Source organism: Pristiophorus japonicus, chromosome 8, assembly GCF_044704955.1.
Source record: "Pristiophorus japonicus isolate sPriJap1 chromosome 8, sPriJap1.hap1, whole genome shotgun sequence".
Taxonomy (NCBI): Eukaryota; Metazoa; Chordata; class Chondrichthyes; family Pristiophoridae; genus Pristiophorus; species Pristiophorus japonicus.
Window position 1 is genome coordinate 124,857,817 of NC_091984.1, and position 23,786 is coordinate 124,881,602.

General features: G+C 44.2%; 1 protein-coding gene across 6 annotated transcripts in view; it reads left to right on the forward strand.

Moving 5' to 3' along the window:
• Positions 1 to 23,786, forward strand: part of acbd6 (acyl-CoA binding domain containing 6) — a 227,149-nt gene that overhangs the window by 145,533 nt on the left and 57,830 nt on the right. For 2 of the 6 annotated variants that reach the window (XM_070886217.1, XM_070886219.1), the window contains exon 7: positions 19,193 to 19,232. The exons of the other annotated variants lie outside the window; for them this stretch is intronic. In XM_070886217.1, coding sequence (XP_070742318.1) covers positions 19,193 to 19,232 — 40 coding nt within the window. The remainder of the gene's footprint in view (positions 1 to 19,192; positions 19,233 to 23,786) is intronic. 6 annotated transcript variants of the gene reach the window in all.

Here is a 23,786-nt window from a genome sequence, read left to right on the forward strand (position 1 = left end):
CTGGCCACTGGATAGAACAACTTTTCAGAAGGAGTGCTGTGGCACAATTATTTATAACTGAATCTGTTAAATAAATTGGCCTTAAAATATATATATACCATTGGGAGAGTTAGAGGAAAGATTAAAATAAAACTATTTAATGTCATCGCTTGAGCACAAAATCTAGGCTGTGGGATGCTGCACTGTCAGCGGTGCCATCTTTCGGATGAGACGTTAAACCGAGGCCTCTCTGACGGACAGGAAAAGGTCGGCTGGTCCATCAAACCTGTCCCAAACAGTCACAACGCAATTAAGTACCAAGATCCGCAGTGTTCCTCCCCATGGTGACTGATCTGCGCTCTCAGGTGAATGTAAAAAATCCTATGGCATTATTCGAAAAAGAACCCGGGAGTTCTCCCTGGCGTCCTCGTCAATATTTATCCCTCAACAACTAAAAACAGATTATCAAGTTATTGTCACATTGCTAGATGAAAATTGGTTGTCGCACTTCCTACATTACAACAGTGACACTTCAAAAGTACTTCACAACCTGTAAATCATTTTGAGACGTCGTGAAAGGTGTTATATAAATGCAAGTCTTTTTTTTTTAAATCATAAGGTTATGGTCACTTACTTTTTTAAATGGGGATGGAAGGCTTTTCTTTGTGACTGGTGCTGAGTCACTTGAATTTCTGCTGTCTTAGTAGTTACGACAGTTGCAAATAGTACTCATTTAACCTGTCCAATAATAAATCTGGAAAGATTTATTGGAGATAATCAGACTAATCTCTGTGTAATACAAAAGCAGAATACTATAGATGCTGGAAATCTGAAATAAAAAATGAAAATTATGGAAATAGTCAACAGGTCAGGCAGCATCTGTGGAGAGCGAAACAGAGTTAACATTTCAGGTCAATGTCCCAAATAATACGTCCTTTGGCACTTGTATTTTCCTAGTCGTGTTTTTGGGGAGGAGATTCATCCAACTTTTGGGGAGCATTTAATGAATTTTGTGCTTTACTAATCTCTATCAGGGTTCTTAAATATGTCTGTGTGTGTGTGGCATGTGTGGACGGACACGAGGTGAGGATAGGATTGGGCTCGGACATGATACCGCCCCCCACAGCCACATAACCTTCTGGCACTCACTATCTAGGGTTGCAAATAAAGATGACCACTTTGCCGAGATCCTGAAAGGCTGTTTGTCTATGAAATGGTATCTAGGTAAGCATTAGCGCCTTCCAAAGGGGAGAGGAGATAATCGAAAGGGGGGAAAAAAATCTCACGACTAATGTTTGTTTTATTTACCGGAGGCAATAGACACACATCAGGCCATACAACCACTAATGGGCCTTTTCAAAAAATTTATGCTCATTCACAGCTCCCAACCGGCCACAGATTACAGCATATGCCACAGAAAACATAATTCATGGGGGAAGTGAGCTAATGGGTTAGCGATTTTCACTAATGATTTAAGAGCTTACAGTAACTGGTAACATTATTCATTTATTGAAAAGGCACGAGAAGATCTTTATATGAAAGTGATAAATTATGTTTACAAGAATATATCCGTATATCCATATATAGACTATGACAAATGAATAAAGTTTTTTTTTAATAGAGGGGGCAGGAAGAATGTATTGTTTACTTATAAGCTGGTAATTTATACACACATGAGCATGCACAGGGTCATTCTGTACTGCTGCTGTTGCAGTAAAATGTTTTCGTATGGTAAAAAAGCTACATCTTGTGAGATCACAAGGAATGCTTGCAATGGATTGCACCAGTTGACAATGCTGGATTGCATCAGATGATGCCCTAGCCTTTTCAGTAAGTGACAGCCAATGATTGAGAGAGAACCTGTTTTACATGGAAAAACTCACCATTCCTGAAAGATTTTTCCACAGCAAGAATTAGGCGGTGGAGGGGAGGAAGGAAAGAGCTGCTTTTATTATTTTTTGAGCAAAATGTATTCTCACAAGTTTATAAGACATGCCCAAAGAAAAGGCAATTATTATGGCAATTGGAAGTTGCTTTCCCCAGAGACTAAACAATAAACAATTTATTAGCATATCCAGGAAATCGAAAAACACCTTGCAACCATTGTGTTGAAAAGTTCTTTAATCCCTGTTTTTAAAGAGGGAGCTAATGAAAGACAGACAAGGACACCAGCAGAGGGGCTTTTGTAATGAATGTTGTGAGGGCTTTTAAACAGAGAGCTGAGAAGCTTTAGGAAGGCTGAGGGTCAGAAATTCTAAAGGAACTGTTGGAAAACCTTTTGTTTAAGACAAATATGATGTGGGGAAGTGTTATTTCTTTTGTATGCTTATGCAAAGATAAGTTGTAACTTGAACTAATGAATCTGATCATAACCTTTGCTCTGTATGTTCACTCACTGTGAAATAAAGCAGGTTAGCAATTCGTAACAGCCTTGCTTCACCAACAGTTGGCTCAGTCGGCCTGCAGAAAGATTGAAGTAATACAGGTACAAAAACACATATCTTGTTCTGGTCACAATGGTGCACTATTGATATTATCCCTGGTCTCACTATCATGCAAGCAGATACTGAAGTAAGATGCTGAGACTGCTAACTGGAGCGACTGACACCACTACCTGAGGTTTCAATGACTGATCTGAATTTGTAGAAAACACAATTGCATCTTTGTCACTCGTGTGATGAACATGAAGTGTGGCATCATTTATTTAGATAGGTAACAACAGCTCTGTCTTTGTGTTGATATTTGTTGTCTTTTTGCAATTCAGTGACCTGTTATCAATACCACCTCAATTTGTCAGAAGGCTTGGTGCATTTTAGTGTACGAATTCTCCACAGATGCTGCCAGAGGAACTCCCTGGTGGATTTGCCTGAAGGTGTTTTCGGGTAGTGCAGGAAGAGAATCCTGCTTTTACATTCTTCCATTCTCATGTGTCCCAAATGGCCCGGTTGAGACTAGCACACCTATAGAAGTGTGAATTTCAGTCAGAGCTCAGATCTTCTTTGCGAATCCAAAGTCCCGGTGTTTGAAGCTGTTAGATCTCTTATAAAAGTTATTCAAAAAGTTGAGAGTTTTAAACACATCAAGTTGAGGAATGGAATTTGTTTTCACTTTTAGCATTAATTCCAGTTTCTTTCACGTACAGACAGGTGAAGTGCCGCCTGAACATTGCTGCAGGACTGCGATCTACTGCCATTTCGTATGCTAAAACATTGAATTATCCAGTTACTTGAATTAAGCAAAATAAATACTATAGGAAAGTAGAACTTTAGTGATGATAAAGATTGAATTGTCAAATAATTTGAGTTAACCAGCTATTTTTTACTGGCAACATCAGTGATCTTTTCCCTGACTGCGATGACCACATTATGCCACATTTTGAGCATTGTTGTGCTAAGGGCTCAAGTGCCAAAACCCATTTAAGTTAGGAATGGTACGGCCAGGAGAGATGGGAGGTTTTCATCCTATTGGGTTTGGGCCGGATTTGAAACCAGGTCCCAGGTGTGAAAGGGGAGTGTACTACAAACACTGTTTTCGTTTGCAGCAAGTAATAGAAAAAGCTTTGTTTTGTGAAGACATAGATAATCAAAATATTTTACTTTTTATATTTGAGAAAGTTCCATATCAGTTTTCTGGTTCAAATGGCCAAGAGCTGCTGAACTAAATGAAAAACAGTATTCAGACCATAAAAGCTACTCCACATTTTCCGCAACTAAAATGCCCGCATACCTGGTGGTCCGGGAGGTACAGAGTTTTGCTGTCCTGGGCCTTTCTGGGTATCTACGGGTAGAGGTCCACGTATCTCGGGCGCAGGCGGTTTGCAAGTGCCCCTGGGATCACGTGGGCCAGCCCAACCAATAAAAGAAGGGACTCTCCATTCATGCTTATGGGGATTCTGTACATACGGAAACCCCATAAGCATGAATGGGGATACCCAAAAAAATACATCTGCACATTTACTAAATAGAAAAAAACCATGACATATTTTAAATTAAATAAATGCCATTTAATTAAGTATTTAAAACAAAAAATTAATTTTTTGAAAATAAATTTAAATGTTACAAATAAACTTAACTTCTTGCACAGGATTTTTAATGTATAAATGATTGAAAATAAATTATTTTAATATTTTTTTAAAACTTTTACACTGGTAAAAGCGGGCCTTACTCCTGCTTTTACCAGACGTAAGAATTTCGCGCATGCACGAAAATCCGGAACTTGTGCAGCCCCTATGGGCGCATAAGCACTTCGTACTCACCTCTGAAGTCTGCAAATTACGGGCCAATGATTCATTTATTTAATTGAGATTCTTATTTATGATGCTGGTTCAGTTCAGCTCAAACTTTGTTTTCTTTTCCCAGTTTTCTCTCCTTTACTGAATTTGTGCTCGAGTGCAGTTCCCATGGTTAGCTCTTCGGTGTCTTGATCGAGTGTCCATTCTTCATATGTCTGCTCTGTAAATGTGAGCTGTTGGTTGTGAGAGGACATCATGACTTGATGCCCTCACATGGCATCCATTGACACACTTTCCAGCAATTGTCAGTGAACAGCAATTGAGAGCAGGGAGATTGATATTTTTATTTTCCCCTTTCGAATTTGAGGCTGATTACCACCCCCCCCAATCACCAGCACAGATGGAGCTTCCTGGTCTGTATCGCACACTCCCACAATGTGCAGTGCCTTTTCCTTAATGTCATCAGGGAACCATGATATTCGTCTATAAGGGAAACATGCATGCACAATACAACGCCAGAGACAATGTGGGTATACTAGAAGGTAAGATGATATTGGTGGTGGTTTAATTCAGTGCGATTGCTGTCTTACAAACGCAATTCTTTGCCTGAAGTATGTGTTCGGTTAGGAGCGGATGTTATATCTATGGGTCGTAGATTGTGTAAAATGTCACTCACAAATCCTACTAATCAGAGGGCAGGCCCCAAAGAACACAATTTCCTTCCGAGGTTCACCTGATCCTTAGTTGCAAGGTGTACTTATATCAGAAGTGATCTTTGTATTTTGTCTTCCAGTTGCTCAGATTTCGCATTCATCCAAATTACAGTAATCTGCATTATATTGCAAAAGAGTCCCTGAACCACCAGCGTAACTTTCTAATCCCTGTCAATCTCTTCTGTCAACAGGACAGTCATTTCCATTGTATTTTGTCAGTACCCTGTATAGTGTTTGACATGCCTTTGGGTTTAATTTTAAGCATGCCATTGTACACACCAACAGCTCTTAAACAGGGTTCAATATATTTGAGTCATTTTTTTTATAACCATAGTTGTCAGATTATTTTAGAGTGATAGGCTAAATGAGCGAGCACTGAGCAAATGGGCCGTAGGTTAACTTTTTTTCTGGTTGACTCTCAGGGCAAGTGCTTCTTCTGCTTCATGTATCCATAAGAGTTATTTTTTACTTGCTATAAAGGCATGGTAGCTACACCTTGTCACACACTTCTCTTTGGGTGCTGTAGCTACTGCTCTCTGATCTAGATCATAACTTAGCTCCTATGTTCTTTTTCTCACATGCACCCAACTGTGAAGTATAATAGATATAGGTCATGTCATCAATGCACGCAAACTCAATGATTGCTACATTCGATTCTTGAGACATAAGATGGCCATTTTAGAATCCAGTTTGAAACTTGCTGTGCTGTTTTCTTTCCTTATTCAACTTTAATGTAACATTATGCTGCTGTATTTTCTCAATCTACAGGAGCCCCTGTAGTTACAGCACTGTGAAATAAATCGTAGAAATTCTTCACTAGCTGTTAACATTCACGCCAGAACTGTAAGAAGGTTGGTTCCCCTCAATTGGTAAAGCTACTGCCCTGTGAGGAACTGAGGTATAGAGGCCAGAAAGGTCCCAGCTTCAAATCCCTGCCTTTGTAAGGTAAGCTGGTCTCAGTCGGGGATCTAAAATTGTCTTCCACACTCCTGTAGCTAGGGCAGAGGGAGATCAGACAGATTCCTGCTACTTCTGATGCCCTCACTGGAAAGTGTGTGTGTGTTGGGCAAGTATAAAAATCAAACTTGGCTGTGATGACCTCCATGGTCAAATAGTTTACCAACACTGTCTAAGCACACATGAAGATTGGCTACTTGGAGAGTGTCGGGCAGCTGGACCTGTGCTCTGTCGAGAGTGAAAGGAAGGAAGATCTTAGAAAGAAGCCTGGTTTGCCTTCTGTTTTAAGCACCTGATCAAATCTTGACATTTGAGTGATCCAATAAAGATTCAGCTGATCAATAATCCACATCCATTCCCAGCAAAATATTTTAATGAATTTAATGGTTACTGATTGTAATGTGTGAAATTTCCCAGCACCACCATTCCTTAACTTCATCACATGAATATGTTAAATTTATTTTAATGTTTCAGTGGCTTTAAGAGTTGTTATGGATTGGCATGTGAACCCATCTGTTATAAATATATACCACTGTTCACTGAACCAACATTAATCTCCTTTTAATCATATTTCTTAAGAATTGACTAGATAATTAATCACTGCAATCACTGAGAGATTAATGTACTGACCATATAATCGATAAATGCAAGCGCAGCAAATTTATCAAAACCAAATGTAAAATATATCGTGAGGTTTATACAAATTGGTGGGGAAGCAACAGTTTCCGAAAATTATTTGTTTTAAAAACATTTTTTATTAGGGAGTCAATTTGTGTCACGAAATGTAAATAAACCCAGCTTCATCGATATTTTTTTTAACCCATCACAATAACCATGGGTCTCAAGTATTCTGAGTTCAATCTAAATGTAGCATAAAAAGTCATTAATATAAAGGAGTGCAGTTTAGTTTGTAGTTAGTCATGTATTCCACTGGCTCTATTTAAAACAAAACACAATTCTTAGGGCCCAAGTTTCGAGACGCGCCTAAAACGGCGCAGCACGGACCTGGACGCCTGTTTTTCGCGCCAGAAAGTGCGCCTAAAAATAACTTCCCTATTCTCCGGCTCCCTGCAGGTCTTCTGCAGCCGGGCGCAGCGCAGCACGAGCTGTTGGGGGCAGAGCCAGGTCCCTGCGCTGAAAACAGTGCCGGGACCTCTGCACATGCGCGCGACAGTGGGCGCGCATGTGCAGTAGCTCCAGGCGCCCAAAACTGTGGGAGGGGCCCGAAGCACGCAGCCCCTAGCCCTGGCCGAATGGCCTCACTGGGGCTGCGTGAATAAGGCTCCTCCCACACCCAGCTCCTGCTTCCTCCGGACCCGATTTGACGACCCCCCCCCCCCCCGGACCTCCGCGACTCTCTCACCCCCCCCCCGCGACTCTCTCTCTCTCTCACACTCACACACACACACACACACACACACCCCCCCCCCCCCGGACCTCCGCGACTCTCTCCACCGCCCCCCCCCCCCCCCCGAGACCCGACGCCACCTACCTGTAAATCTAGCCCGAGGTCTTGGGCCCGGCTATTCAGCCTCCTTCTCTCCTTCCCTCCCTAGCCCCCTCTCTCCTTCCCTCCCTAGCCCCCTCGCTCCTTCCCTCCCTAGCCCCCTCGCTCCTTCCCTCCCTAGCCCCCTCGCTCCTTCCCTCCCTAGCCCCCTCGCTCCTTCCCTCCCTAGCCCCCTCGCTCCTTCCCTCCCTAGCCCCCTCGCTCCTTCCCTCCCTAGCCCCCTCGCTCCTTCCCTCCCTAGCCCCCTCGCTCCTTCCCTCCCTAGCCCCCTCGCTCCTTCCCTCCCTAGCCCCCTCGCTCCTTCCCTCCCTAGCCCCCTCGCTCCTTCCCTCCCTAGCCCCCTCGCTCCTTCCCTCCCTAGCCCCCTCGCTCCTTCCCTCCCTAGCCCCCTCGCTCCTTCCCTCCCTAGCCCCCTCGCTCCTTCCCTCCCTAGCTCCCTCGCTCCTTCCCTCCCTAGCCCCCTCGCTCCTTCCCTCCCTAGCCCCCTCGCTCCTTCCCTCCCTAGCCCCCTCGCTCCTTCCCTCCCTAGCCCCCTCGCTCCTTCCCTCCCTAGCCCCCTCGCTCCTTCCGTCCCTAGCCCCCTCGCTCCTTCCCTCCCTAGCCCCCTCGCTCCTTCCCTCCCTAGCCCCCTCGCTCCTTCCCTCCCTAGCCCCCTCGCTCCTTCCCTCCCTAGCCCCCTCGCTCCTTCCCTCCCTAGCCCCCTCGCTCCTTCCCTCCCTAGCCCCCTCGCTCCTTCCCTCCCTAGCCCCCTCGCTCCTTCCCTCCCTAGCCCCCTCGCTCCTTCCCTCCCTAGCCCCCTCGCTCCTTCCCTCCCTAGCCCCCTCGCTCCTTCCCTCCCTAGCCCCCTCGCTCCTTCCCTCCCTAGCCCCCTCGCTCCTTCCCTCCCTAGCCCCCTCGCTCCTTCCCTCCCTAGCCCCCTCGCTCCTTCCCTCCCTAGCCCCCTCGCTCCTTCCCTCCCTAGCCCCCTCGCTCCTTCCCTCCCTAGCCCCCTCGCTCCTTCCCTCCCTAGCCCCCTCGCTCCTTCCCTCCCTAACCCCCTCGCTCCTTCCCTCCCTAGCCCCCTCGCTCCTTCCCTCCCTAGCCCCCTCGCTCCTTCCCTCCCTCCCTCCTCTCTCCTTCCCTCCCTCCTCTCTCCTTCCCTCCCTCCCTACATCCTCTCTCCTTCCCTCCCTCCCTACATCCTCTCTCCTTCCCTCCCTCCCTACATCCTCTCTCCTTCCCTCCCTCTCCCCCTTCCCCCCCTCCCCTCGCTGTCAGAAACACAGACACTGACAGACAGAGTGAGATCACACACACAGACAGACAGAGACACTGACAGAGACACACTGGGGGGACCATCCCAGCACGCTGTTGAAGGACTCCCGGTGCTGCAGTCGGTAAGTAGAAAATGTTTTTTTTTATTTGAATTTTTAAAAATGTATTTTTTATTAATTTTTTTTGATTGATTTATTGGTTGATTTATTGATGTATTTATCATTTATTATTGATGATGGCTCTTTATTTGTAAAACTGAAGTGTTTAATGTTTGTAAACTTTCCTTTAAACCCCCCCCCCCCCATTCCCTACGCCTAATTTGTAGCCTACGCCTGATTTTCTAAAGTGTAGACAAGGTTTTTTCGTACGTACAAAAATCTTCACTTACTCCATTCTAAGTTAGTATGGAGTAAGTTTTCACTGCCGAAACTTTGAAAACAGGTGTAAGTGGCCGGACACGCCCCCTTTTGAAAAATAAATTCTGTTCCAAAGTGAAACTGTTCTAACTGACTAGAACTGGAGCAAACTAAATGCCAAGAATTTGAATTTCTACGATACTCAGTTCTACACCAGTTGCTCCAAAAAATCAGGAGCAACTGAGGCCGAAACTTGGGCCCATGGTACCTCCTATAAAAAGACAGACTTGGATTTATGTAGCGCCTTTCACAACCACCGGACGTCTCAAAGCGCTTTACAGCCAATTAAGTACTTTTGGAGTGTGGTCACTGTTGTAATGTAGGAAATAGTTATATGGCTTATATACTCCTATGGCTTTTTATATTATATGACGGTGTACTAATAAGACATATAGACCAGACGTTCCCAAGTTCAATTCCTTGTGTTTGCTAAGTTTGTCGATGTTCAGATATCCAGTAACTCTTACAGTGAAGTGTGAATGTCAGGTCGGGACTGGATCAGACTCTGCTGTAATACCCTCTTACAGTCACTGTCTAGGCTCACGTGAAGAATAGCTCTGTTGGCGAGGTAACCCAGGGCTGTGTCGCACCCGTAGACCATACACCAGTGATAGTTGGCACCTTCAGAAGAGCAAGGGAGGCTACTGGGGGAAGGGGGATGCACCAGTTCATAATCGTCATCTTGCACTGAGCAGCTGCTTTGTTGCTCCACGTTTGACGAGAACGCTTTAAGAAAGCAAATGATGACTTCCGAACAGTGCATTGAAATATTCCACTGTTCCCATTCCGAAAATCACAGATGCATTCCCCAATGTTGGCAGAGCACAGCAGTTCAGGATTATTCTTTACCGCAAACAATTGTTAATTTCTTAATGTTAAAAATACCCTCGAGCACAAGTAACCCCTGCCCTACCAGACTGAAAGTATTATTGCTGTAAACACACAAACCAATGTTGTTCTTTATGAAGAGCATAATGTGGTTTATTTTACACAGGTAAAATTTGACTAATATATTGTATTTTGTATTCTGAAATATTGTATTATAATTGCCAATAAATGTTGATGTATTTTAGAGTAATTATACTGTTGAATCTTGCCGTGGCATCTTCTGTGTTGACGTAACAGCAATTGGATACCATGGAAGAAGGCTGCACATATATTTGTGCCTTCAAGTGATCCATTAAACCCCTGAAAATGTTACTTCTGCCACAGAACAATAATATGACGCCAGCAACACTTGATGTAAAAAAGGAGCCAGTACTTGCGCAAGTGTATTTTTCATGTAAATCATACTTTACGAAATGGGAGGTTGTAAATCATTTTCTGAATTTGGATTGACATAGTTTTCTGCCAGTGCCAGTAAAAGGTTGAAGACTTTTCATCAAAGAATTAATTATAATTCTATAGTAGGACTATTTGGACGTTTCTGAGACCAAGAATAAAAGTGCAATTTATACTTTTACCCTGTGGGGCTTTAACTAATGAATCAATCATGTTATACAGCCTGATATAATCAGTCATAACGCTGCTATGTTTCCATTGTGTATTTTTTTAAATAAAACTTCCCCAAATGCATTTACCAATCTGTTTACTGCATAATTATGTAATCATTCAGGGTACTCTGTGAATAAATCCTCTGGAAGGCTCTTTGGGTGCTCGTTATTAATTTCTAAATTATGACAGGGTTGTACCGTATAGTGACAATTCAGGCAGTTTGATTGATTTTTTTCCCTCTCTTGAAATACATGAGCCTGAAACCTCTTAGCGTGCTCATGTTAATTTTCTGCTACTTTTGCCCCTACAAAATTACTTAATGGATTTGGAGGTGTCTCTGGGGGATGCAAGGAGGTAGGAATTGGGAAACCTTTCAGAGCCTGTTGTGGGCAGGCAGGCTTGCTTTGGGGGCTGTGTCAAAGATGGATAGTTATCAAAATTGCTAATCTGACTAATTTAGATAGCAAAAATTATGAACAAAGATAAGTCTTCATTTGAGATTTTTGCCCAGTTTACCCCCTTTCAACCCAAGTTTGTGTTGTCTTGTGGACATTATCTTTCAGATTCTTCCAAGCTCCTTTAATTGTATTCCTTTACCGTAAGTTGTAGAATTTTTACAATCTGAATTTTATTTAGAAAAAGAACAAGATCACTTTACCCATGCACTCAGGATTTCACTCCCAGTGACTGGCATGCCTTGAAGTGAAGCAGAAGCATGTCCCTTTAAACACTGGGTAAAGTAGAGATTCAGATCCTCAGCACCCTTATAAAAACATAAGAAATAGGAACAGGAGTAGGCCCCTCGAGCCTGCTCCGCTATTCAATAAGATTATGGCTGTTCTGATCATGGACTCAACTCCACTTCCCTGCCCGCTCCCCATAACCCCTTATCCCCCTATCTTTTAAGAAACTGTCTATTTCTGTCTTAAATGTATTCAATGTCCCAGCTTCCACAGCTCTCTGAGGCAGCGAATTTCACAGATTTACAACCTTCTGAGACAAGACATTCCTCCTCTTCTCTGTTTTAAATGGGCGGCCTCTTATTCTAAGGTCATGCCCTCTAGTTCTAGTCTCCCCCATCAGTGGAAACATCTCTCTGCATCCAGCTTGTCAAGCCCCCTCATAATCTTACACGTTTCGTTAAGATCACCTCTCATTCTTCTGAATTTCAATGAATAGAGGCCCAACCTACTCAACCTTTCCTCATAAGTCAACCCCCTCGTCCCTGGAATCAACCGAGTGAACCTTCTCTGAACTGCCTCCAAAGCAAAGAGCAGAAATTTTCTCCAATTAAATATTGGGAAGACCGAAGCCATTATCTTTGGTCTCTGCCACAAACTGCGTTCCCTAACCACTGACTCCATCTCTCTCCCTAGCCTCAATCTGAGGGTGAACAAGACTTCGCAACCGACGTGTCATTTTTGACCCTGAAATGAGTTTCCAGCCACATATCCATGGCATAACTAAAACTGCTTTTTTCCACCTCCATAAACTTGAAGTCATCCAAAACTCAGCAGCCCGTGTATTAACCCGCACCATGAAGATTACCCATCACCCCTGTGCTTTCTGACCTACATTGGCTCCATGTTAAACAATGCCTCGATTTCAAAATTCTCATCGTTTACAAATCACTCCATGGACTTGCCCCTCCCTATCTCTGTAATCTTTTTCAGCCTCACAAACCCACGAGATGTCTGCGCTCCTCAAATTCTGGCCTCTTGAACATCCCTCATGTTAACTGCTCAACCATCGGTGGACGTGCCTTCAGCTGCCTAGGCTCTAAGCTCTGGAACTCCCTCCCTAAACCTTTATGCTTTTCTACCTCTTTCCTCCTTTAAGATGCTTGTTAAAACCTGCCTCTTGAAACAAGCTTTTGATCATCTGCCTTAGTTTCTTCTGTGGTTCGGTGTCAAATTTATCTGTTTGTCTGTAACACTGTTGTGAAGCGCCTTGGAAAGCGCACTACGTTAACGGCGCTATATAAAAATGAAAAGCTTGTTTTTTCTGTTCTCGCTTATATCTGCATACCTCTCCATTGGAGGTGTAAGAGAGGGAGCTGCCTATGTTTCTGACCCCATGCTATCCTTTGGCTTTCAGTCTGGGATGGTTTCAATCACAGATTGCTCCATAGCTGCAACCCCTGTCACGTTGGGTAATAACAGGCACATTTTGCAAAATAGAATAGATCACTCTGCTGTTTTTTAAAAGCAGTTTTTTTCCTCCCTGTGATCTCATGAGGTATACCACTGAATAATCAAAGACTCCTGCCTCCACCTCTAACATTACCTGCCTCCATCTTTACCTTGGCACATTTGCTGTTGAAACTCTCATCGTTTTGTCACATTCGGACCTGACTCTTTCAATACTCTCCTAGTCGGCCTCCCATCCTTAAACTTCAGCTCATCCAAAGATCTTCTGCTCATACACTATTCCTGCAACAAGTACTGATCACTCATTATATTTGTCCTCACTGACCTATATTGGCTATTGGTTCCCTCATGCTTTAGATTTAAAATGTTCCTACTGTTTCGACAAGCTCCCCATTGGAGTGGAACTAAACTACAGAACCTGTTCAAACTTCGCCGACTCCAGGCCAAGTTCAAGACCATCCCAACCTCTGCACCTGCACACATACGGAGGCTGAACTCCAGGACATAGTCGACGAATTTACTGAGGCGTACAAAAGCATAGGCCTTACGCTAAACATCAGTCAGACAAAGGTCCTCCACCAGCCTGTCCTCACTGCACAGCATTGACCCCCCAGTCATCAAGATCCACGGCGCGACCTTGGACAACGTGGAACACTTCCCATAGATCGGGAGCCTCCTATCAACAAGAGCAGGCATTGAAGACGAGATCCAACGCCTGCGCCAGTGCAGCCTTCGGCTGAGGAAAAGTGTGTTTGAAGACCAGGCCCTCAAAACTGTCACCAAGCTCACGGTCTACAGAGCTGTAGTAATACCCGCCCTCCTGTACGGCTCAGAAACATGGACCATGTACAGTAGACATCTCAAGTCGCTGACGAAATGCCACCAACGATGTCGCCGCAAGATCCTACAAATCTCCTGGGAGGACAAATGCACCAACGTTCGCATCCTCGACCAGGTCAATTTCACCAGCATTGAAGCACTGACCACACTTGATCAGCTCCGCTGGGCAGGCCACATAGTCCGCATGCCAGACACGAGACTCCCAAAGCAAGCGCTCTACTCTGAACTCCTTCACGGCAAATGAGCCAAAGGTGGGCAGCAGAAACAAGGACATCCTCAAAGCCTCCCTGAAAAAGTGCAGCATCCCCACTGACACCTGGGAGTCCTTGGCCACAGACTGTGGAGTGGAGGAAGTGCATCCGGGAGGGTGCTGAGCACCTCGAGTCTCGTGGCCGAGAGCATGCAGAAATCAAGCGCAGGCAGCGGAAAGAGCGTGCGGCAAACCAGTCCCACCCAGCCTTTCCCTCAATGACTATCTGTCCCACTTGTGACGGGACTGAGGCGCTCGTATTGGACTGTACCTAAGAACTCATGTTAAGAGTGGAAGCAAGCCTTCCTCGATTCTGAGGGACTGCCTATGATGATGATTTGAGTGACTATATAGCTTTTTTTGATACTGTAATCCATTATGCTCCTCATGAGGAAACCTAACCATGGTGCACTCCAAGCAAATTCCAGTTTTGGCTCTAAAGGCAATTATACCACAGCCAGATGTGTAGATGATGAGATTTGCTATTTGGGCAGGCCTAATGGCACTCCTCCATTTAGCACCAGTCTCATGCAGACGATTGTGATTGTGATTTCCATGTGTCAGCATGCCTCAATTGGCAGTACTCTCACCTCTGAGTTTAAAAAGTTGTGGGTTCAAGCCCCACTCCATGAATTGAGCCCATAATCTACACTAATGCAGTATTGACGGAGGTGCTGTCTTGCAGATGAAAGAGCGAATATATTATCACTGCATTAAAGGATGCAGTGTGAACTTTATTTTCACACTGATGCAAATTGGAGCTGTTTTCAATGCTTTGCTGTGGAGTTGGGGAAGGAAGACTTTCACGCAGGTACACTACCACCGTTGGGATGATTTTTAATTGAAAATAGCCAACAAGTTGGTTCGAAAACTTGTGATTTGCAGCAGCTATTTTTACAGTGCCCATCCTTACTGGTGTGAAGTGACCTGTTCCAGGTGATTTGAAATGACTTCTTCCTGTCGTTACCAGGAGATGCGATTTTGTTGCTATAATCACCACTGAAGAAAGTTCACTTTTGGGATGGGTGCTCAGGAAAATGAAGCCGAGACAGGCCATCGCCAGGGTACAACTGAGCCTGAATGCTGATTTTGACCATGTTTGTTTTTTGTGTGGTTAGTGCTACAAATCCCACTGGATTTCACTCATTCTGGCAGGTCTATACTTAGTTTGAAGTATTTCTCTTCGGTGGCCCATCGTGTCACTAAATTCATCAGAACTAATAATTTGATGGGCATCTTGAGGTTGCACACAGTCTTGTTTTACTGCATTAGCTGTAATGCTTCTCTTACTTATTTTACGAATAAAGGAGAGTCGTCCAGAAGATTAGCAAAGATCTACTGGATAGTTTTAACTTAACTAGAAAAGGAATTTATTTAAAGACTGTGTTTTGTCTGTGGTCGTAAAATTTGGTTCCACGTAGTTTTTGGTTGAATGCTCTTTTTAATATTTGACTAGAATATATTAATTTGTTTCAGTCATGATTTGATGTTTTGAATACAAGATGCTAACATGAAAATACTGTAGTCGTTATCAAATAATCATTATTTGAGAGAACATTTTTTTTATTCATTCACGGGATGTAGGAGTCACTAGGAAGGCCAGCATTTATTGCCCTTGAGAAGATGGTGGTGAGCCGTGTGGTGAAGGTACTCCCACACTTCTGTTAGATAGGGTGTTTCAGGTTAAAGGAACGGAGATATCTTTCCAAGTCAGGATGGTGTGTGACTTGGAGATGGTGGTGTACCCATCTGTCCTTCTCCTAGATGGTAGAGGTTGCGGGCTTGGGAGGTGCTATTGAAGAAGCCTGGGCAAGTTACTGCAATGCATCTGGTAGATAGTGCACACTGAAGCCACGTTGCACCATTTTCCTTGGCACTTTTGCCTCTGAGTCAGAGGATTGTGGACTTGAGCCACACAGTCGTACTTGAGGGCATGATCTAGGTTGAGACTTTAACTACAGTATTGAGAGAGTGCTGCATTGTCGAAAATATAATCTTTGAGATGAGATGCTCGAGCAAGGTCTCATTTCCCTGTTAAGATGAATATTAAAAGAATCTATTAAAAGAACTTATGACACTATTTGAAAAAGACCAGGGAATTCTTCCATTGTCCTTTCCCATATTCCTTCCTTAAATAATGCCACCAAAACATGGATTAACCAATTATTTATCTTACTACTCTGTCATATTTTCCCACAAAACACTGGTACAGGTTGAACCTCCTTTATCGTAACTCCCTCGTTCGGAACCATTCCCGGCTGCCTGGTGGCGCATGCACACAACGCAGCCGGTGAAAAATTTACATATCAATGAAAACTACATTTACACAACTTCGGGGACAACACCTTGAGGCCCACCGACACCTTAGGGGCCCTACGGCCCGCCAACCTCCTCCTCTTCCCATCCCACCCCACCCCAGTGCCGACTGCTGCAGTGTCGAATCAGTGCCGGCTTCCCTCCCTCACCAACCCCCCCCACTGGGAGTGTAAACTATTGAAAACACCTCCCCTTATCCGGAAATAATCTCTCATTCGGAACAGGCCAGGTCCCCAGGGTTCCGGATAAGGGAGGCTCAACATGTAACTGAATTGCTTTTGAAAAGTATTGTGTTAAGTGGTTTGAAAAGTTTTAAAGTAGCCGACAGAAGAAATGCAAGTATTATAATGTGACTGTGAAAATGGTACATTAGATTGGCCCCTGAATTCGCCGTCATACCGCCTTTGAAATTGCCCGTAAATTTGGGATTTCCGCATGTCCCAAATCCCGAACTTGCGAACTGTCAAGTTCCGACTGCACATCAGCTTCGTTCCATGTTTCACCTACCCATTCAAATCAACGTGCTGGCGAAAAGTTGGGCTAATTGCCCACCTACTGCGTTAATTACCCTGAAAATTATTACGTCTGGTGCAAACAGGCGCAGGAGTCTGTTTCATAGCGTAAGGGGAGTGGGGGGGGGGTGTGGGTGGTGGTGTGATGAGAATGTTGTATTGGTTTATGTTACAGCCCATAACAATGAGGCACTGGTTCATGTCTGAGCGGATACAAACTTTAACAGAAACTTTCATTTGTTCGATTTTGAAAATAGGACATTTTTGTGTCCTAGTCTCTGCTGCTTAAAAGCCTTATGTAATTTTGATTTAATTATTTCCCAACTTCTATTTAGATAGGATTTAATTCACTTTCATGTCTTCATGTTATCACACATTTAAACTCTCCATTTTAGATTATTTAAATTCATCAAAAGTTACTTGGTTTAATAGAGGAGAAACAAATTCAATAGGACTACAAGGGGCCGAAATTGCCCCTCTCCTTAAGGCCTGTTACCACTGCAAATTGGCAGCTACGCTGCGGAGTGGAGTGGCCGCCGAATTTTCGTGGAATGGCCTCTGATAGGCCAATTGCCCATCCGAGGTTCCCTGGTGGAGCCCAAATTCCCCCACCCCCACCGCTCCGCTGCTGCCGATTCGTGTTGAGTGCATCATCTACCCTCCTGCCCCCCGCCCCAACGGCGAAATTCCGCTTGAAAATCTTCGGCTTGCCCGGTGGTTCTGAAACCTGTTTTTTCACGGTGGTCCAGTAAGACCGTGGCCTTCTGCAACGGTGGTGCGGCTTCCTTTAAAGGGGAGGATGCACTGCCGCTGCCGCCGCGTTTTTTGTTTTGTCAGCTGGCTGCCATGTCGGCCCGACAATTATACCCCGGGTATGGCCGGGCCGCCAACAGGCACCCTGGCACCCCCTCTTGGGTGGCAGGCCGCTGGCCTGGCCGAAACACTCCCTGGTGATCCAGTGGACCGATGTTTTAAAATCGCGAAGGCTCTCCCCTTTAAGTGAAGGGGAGAGCCGTGGTGACGTGGTGACGTGACCCCAAACTTCCGCCCTTTAGGTGTTGCCACCACCGCGTATCCGCCCCTCTAATGTAGTCACCGCCCCCATTTAGAGCGACTTCTGGATCCGAATTTTAAAAAAAACAACAAGGAGCGGAATTTCGCTCGAGGCGACCTCAACCACAGCTGCGGTAAAAACCATTGAAACAGCATGCATGTGTGCCCCGTTTTGGGTTGTGGGCAATTTCAGCCCCTAAGACTGTAATTATAGGTTTGTGTATTATAATCTTGGTTTGTGTATTACATGCTGTTGCAATAATCGTAATTTATTAATAAAATGGCATTTCTGACTGCCAAGTGATTTAAAATGAGTTGTGGGCAAATCTGCAATCTCCTCTGTTTCCTGATTGGCTAAGAGTCAGCAAGTGAAAGGAGCACCACCCCACGTGATCCCAGATTCACATACGCACAACATGCGCTCATGGGATCCGTGGGCTACTATGCTGCGCACAACTCTGCAGCATTTGAAAGCAACATTTCGAAGGGGGGTTCACGCGAGTTAAGTGTGGATTCCGTTTGATGTCGGCAGCGAATTCAGGGCCATTATCCTTCCATCTTTTTTGACCTCTATTATTGACACCCTAGTCTGTTGACCATAAAATCCTGCTCCAATACCTCTCCTTCATTCTCGGGTTCAGTGGGACTGCCCTCGCTTGGTTCCACTCTGACCCATCCAGTCGTAGGCAGAACATCATCAATGGCTTCACTTCCTGCCCCACCGGACTTACCCGAAGATCCATCCTTGGTTCCCCTTCCTCTTCCTCATCTGCATAATCCATGTATATAATCCATGTACATAGACTCAGCTTCCACATGTATGCTGATAACGCCCAGTTCCACCATCTCACTCGATCCCTCCAATGTCTCAGCACTGTCAGACAACCTTTCTGACATTCAGTCTTGGTGGGCCGTAATTACATTTTTTGCCTATCGTGCATCAGAATTATTGTTCTAAAATCCCCCATATTAATAGTATATGATAAAATTCTGTGTGTTAATAATGCACTAAAAGTGGAGAGATCCTGACTCGGCTCTGGCTGCTCCAAAGAGCCTTCACAGCAGAGCACATTCGAAGAGAAAGAATGAATTTGGTACTTAAGACTGGTATGAATCTCCAAATTCTGACAAAACTACACAACCATGTCCATTTGTGTTTACAGTCACTTGAAAGCTTGCATATAAGCACAACATCAAGCATCCTTGTTCTCAAAGACGTATCTCTTGACTATTAATTGAGAGCAGAAAAAGGCCTGCTTTTGCAGAAAATAGAAGTTGAATGAGGTTTATGGTAACTACTTATAGCCATTTTGTAATTCAATAAATATATTGCAGAGCAATTTGTCCTGTTTGTCAGCTGAATGTAAATGGACATAGAGCCTACAAAGAAGGAGAAATAAAATAGTGAACGAAAAAATATGAGAAGACTGTTGTGACCTAGGTCTGTTTTGACTAAATATTATTTAAAAAATTAAATGTGTGTCATTAAATATGCAACGGAACTCTTCTTCCTCCCCCAGATGGTTCTGTGGATATATGTCGTGCCCGCAAAGGTTCCAGGTATGATCTCTGGTCCAGGATGAGGTAGCCAATCTCGGTTGGAGTACCATTAGGGATGTTGTACAGTCTCCTCAGACTAGTTGTTGCTCCTGATTGCTATCTAGCACAGTGAATGAAAGCATACGATAATCAATGGTAGGTTCTGGTTCACGTGGGTGGCTCAATCAGGTGAGGCGCCACGCAGAAGGGAGGAGATCCCTCACAGGGAAGGAGGGAAAATTGGTTTAAATGTGATCTGGTTCTGCTTTGGCACACCCGAGCACATATAGCGCTCCATTGGCAGAGGCATTAAAATATGCCTCCCAATCTAGTCTTTCAGTTAGAGACTGGCTCACGGAGCAGGTGAGAAATGAGAATACAATTAGAATATCTATAATTTGAGTAATCTACCATTCTGGCTCCTTTGTTTTTTGGCTCACAAATAAAATATTCATCCTATAAAGATGTAAAATTAGGGACAATGCAAATCATACAGTAATGTTAGCCTTTTCCAAATGCTTCTTCTTAGGCGGTCCCTCATATCGAGGATGACTTGCTTCGACACCAAAAAGGAATGAGTTCACAGGTGTTTCAATGAAGGACCTGATATTCCAGGTCGCAAACTACATATTGAAGGGTGGAAGATGTCTGTGCGTGGTTTTTTTTAAATGTGTGGTGGCCGTTGCACACCACATAGGCTTGATAGAGCTAGGTCTTGGTCCAGTGGCAAGGATTAACCAAGACGACTGGAGACCAGCTCTGCTACACGGACCTAGTGCGCACAGATCGCATTGTAGGCTGGCCTGTGCTGCCCCTGGGCCCTTGCCTCTCCTGGGCCCCGATCACGTTGCTCTATGATCTCTCACCGCTCCTGCTGTACCTGCCCACGCTCCAATCGGCGACCTGGATTTTGGTGACATCCAGTCCAGTCGCCCTCAATGTCGTCGCTCTCCTGAACCGGCTCACGCTGTACCTTGCAGTGGCATGTTCCTTTTGTAGTCCCGACCTGCCGCTGATGTTCCCTCGCAGGTTGGGGCCGCGCTGAGTGCCGGGCCACCACCACACCGCTCCTTTTGTAGCCAAATGCACTGCAGGAAGGAGAAGCAATGTTCCAAGATGGAATTCTACACAACACAGCATTATATCGATACGAACATTTGTTATTGAAGTTTATGTTGGGTTATGTATGGTGCAGTTGCCTTAGTTCAACTGCTCATCCCTTGAGAAACTTATTTGCAGTAGGCTTGTTTTAACTTCCCTAATACAGCAGAGTGAAAAATGCACTTTATCATTCTAGCATTTCGGGTTATATTTAAAATTACTTACTCTCTCATGCCTGTTAACAGGTTTTTGCTGAATTCCTCTTGGTGTCATAACCCACTCAATCTCGCAATACATATTGTGGCTAATAGCATATGATGATAAGTGGATCACATTGTATAGGGTATGTACTGAGTCAGTACTGAAATAGCTAGTTGATTCATGTAGCTAATTGGTTGGGACCTCCGTGTTGAGTTATTTGATTAACTGGGTAACCTTGAATGCCCTAGATGCTTGTATGTATGTTTAAGTAAGCCAGTGAAAGAATTTGACCCACTGGTATCATAGGCTAGAAAGGGTTATAGCCAGTGGCCAATAAATATGGCCTGTTCTCTTTAATTTGTTCTCCTTTGGTGGCACTAATAAATGTGTATGGTATTAGCTCCTTTCAAGACCTTGCACTTCAGGGTGTCTCTGCCTTTCTCAAGAGTCCTTTTAATGGAATTGGAGGTATCTCCAGGGCTCTCTTGGCACAGGGATTGAAGGCCTTATTGGTTTGGTTTCTGTGCTGGTTCAAGGACAGGGTAGGAGTTAATGTGCACAGGCACGCTCCTGCTTGCTTTTTGATTGGCAAGGTTAATGTTAAGAGGTACGAAACAGGCTGGAGTTTCTTCAATGAGCTCCTCTGATTTGATTAGATCACTCTCCTGCCTGATCCTCTTAACACAGCCTGTGGCCCCGGGACAGTCAAGTAATTTTCACACTAAATGTGAAGCATTGCATGGAGACTATCGGAGCCCGGCAAGGAGTTCGCACATAATTGAATTGTGGTTGGAATCTGACCATGGAGCAGGAGTACCATGAAATCAAGGGATGTGCTCTTCAGTGGAAGCTGTGCACATCTGTGTGTGTGACTGTGACCTTGGTGGAGTGTGAAATGCATTAACCCTTTCAATTTCCCACAGCAATATTTGGGATGTGCCTCTGCCTTAAGTCCTTTTGCTTTTTTAAAAATAAGCACCGATCAAAACTGTCATTGCATAAGCCAAACCACAAAGCCGATCAATATAACTAAATCTTTACTGAAGGGCCACTGGGGTAATAATTTTTTTTTTTTAATAGCTATCCCATTCATCTATCTATATATATTTCTGTCTGCATATATCCATATCTATCTATATCTGTGTCTATAATATATTATATATATATGTGTGTGTGTGCGTATATGGGGTAAGTAATTTGTTGTTGCTCCGATCCCCGATTCTCTAAGCCACTAAGACTTCTGCAGAATTGCAGTGCTCAGGCAACAAATTGCACTTCATGGAAGAATTTTTCAGGATGTTGCCCTAAGTATAGTGCCTTTTGCAGTAACGCTCTGCTGAATAAAACCTGGGGATACTGCATTATGATGTGAAGGTCTGACATGATACAAGTCCAGCGCCACTTTCACCTTTATTACTCTTTCACCTACATTACGTAATAATAAAAATTCAAAAATAAGTGTTACTTTTTAAAATAAACTAAATTGTATAACACGTCTGGCAGTGAATTTAAAGCAATCATTGAATTGAGTGCTTCTGCTTCTCTGTTGTCACTTACTGCATCAGAGCCACTCAATTAAGTTTACTACCTTATAACTCAGCCTCCATGTATCCTTTCTGGACTTGATACTGTGGAAATCTTTCATTTGAAATAAGTCTTTTTTTAAAGGAATTTGATATTGGTTGCAATAGATCTACCTGGCCAGTGATAATTCAACCATGCAGACATTAACCATTTTTTATCAGGGCATGTTTGATCACAATCAGACAACAACAACATGCATTTTTATAATGCCTTTAACTCGTCAGTTTCCACATGTATGCTGACGACACCCAGCTCCATCTCACCAATACTTCTCACGACCCCTCCACGGTCTCTATAATTGTCTGATTGCTTGTCCGACATCTAGTACTGGATGAACAGAAATTTTTTTCAATTAAATATTGGGAAGGCCGAAGCCATTGTTTTTGGTCCCCACCACAAACTGCGTTCTCTGGCCACCGACTCCATCCCTCTCCCTAACTTCTGTCTGAGGCTGAACCAGACTGTTAGCAACCTCGGTATTATATTTGACCCTGAAGTGATCTTCCGGCCACATATCCGTGGCATAACTAAAACCGCCCATTGCCTGTCTCTGCCGCCAGCTCAGCTCATCTGCTGCTGAAACCCGCATCCATGCCTTTGTTACCTCTAGACTTGACTACTCCAACGCACTCCTGGCTGGCCTGCCACATTCTACCCTACGTAAACTTGAGGTCATGCAAAACTCGGCAGTCCGTGTTCTAACTCGGACCAAGTCCCGTTCACCCATCACCCCTGTGCACGCTGACCTACATAGTCTCCCAGTTAAGCAGCGCCTCGATTTCAAAATTCTTATTTACGAATCACTCCATAGCCTCGCCCCTTTCTATCTCTGTAATTTCCTTCAGCCTCACAACCTCCCGCGATATCTGCGCTCCTCAAATTCTGCCCTCTTGAGCATCCCTGATTATAACTGCTCAACCATCGGTGGCCGTGCCTTCAGCTGCCTGTACCCTAAGCTCTGGAACTTCCGCCCTAAATCTCTCCGACACTCTACCTCTCTTTCCTCCTTAAAGACGCTTCTTAAAACCTACCTCTTTGGTCACCTACCCTAATTACTTCTTATGTGGCTCAGTGTCAAATTGATTTTTTTCTCTCTTATAACACTGCTATGAAGCGCCTTGAGACGTTTTGCTACATTAATGGCGCTATATAAATACAAGTTGTTAATTTAGTAAAACGTCCTAAGGAGCTTCACAGGAGCCACATGAGATATCAGGACAGGTGCCCAAAAGCTTGGTTGAAGAGGCAGGTTTTAAGGAGCATCTTAAGTAGGTGGGCAGTGGTGGAGAGATTTAGGGAGGAAGTTTCAGAGATTAGGTTCTAGGCAGCTAAAGGCACGGGCTCCAATGGTGGGGCAAAGGAAATAGGGGACGTACAAGAGGCCAGAATTGGAGGAATGCCGAGTTCCCGGAGGGTTGTCAGCCTGGAAGAGGTTACAGAGATGGGGAGGAGCGAGGCCTAGACGGGATTTGTTTATTTCAAATTTCAAGTTAGAACTGGAATTAGAAAGCTCACAGTCAGTTTAAATAAAATATTGATTATAAAGGGTAAAAATCTAGACGTGTATTCAGTGGTGTTATAGTCTGTTTGAAATGACAATCATAAACTGCTTGAACTTCACTGTCATAGTTTACGACGTCACCTGAACTTCTCCAGTATTTTATCTCTGATAATCCATTTAAGTATTGA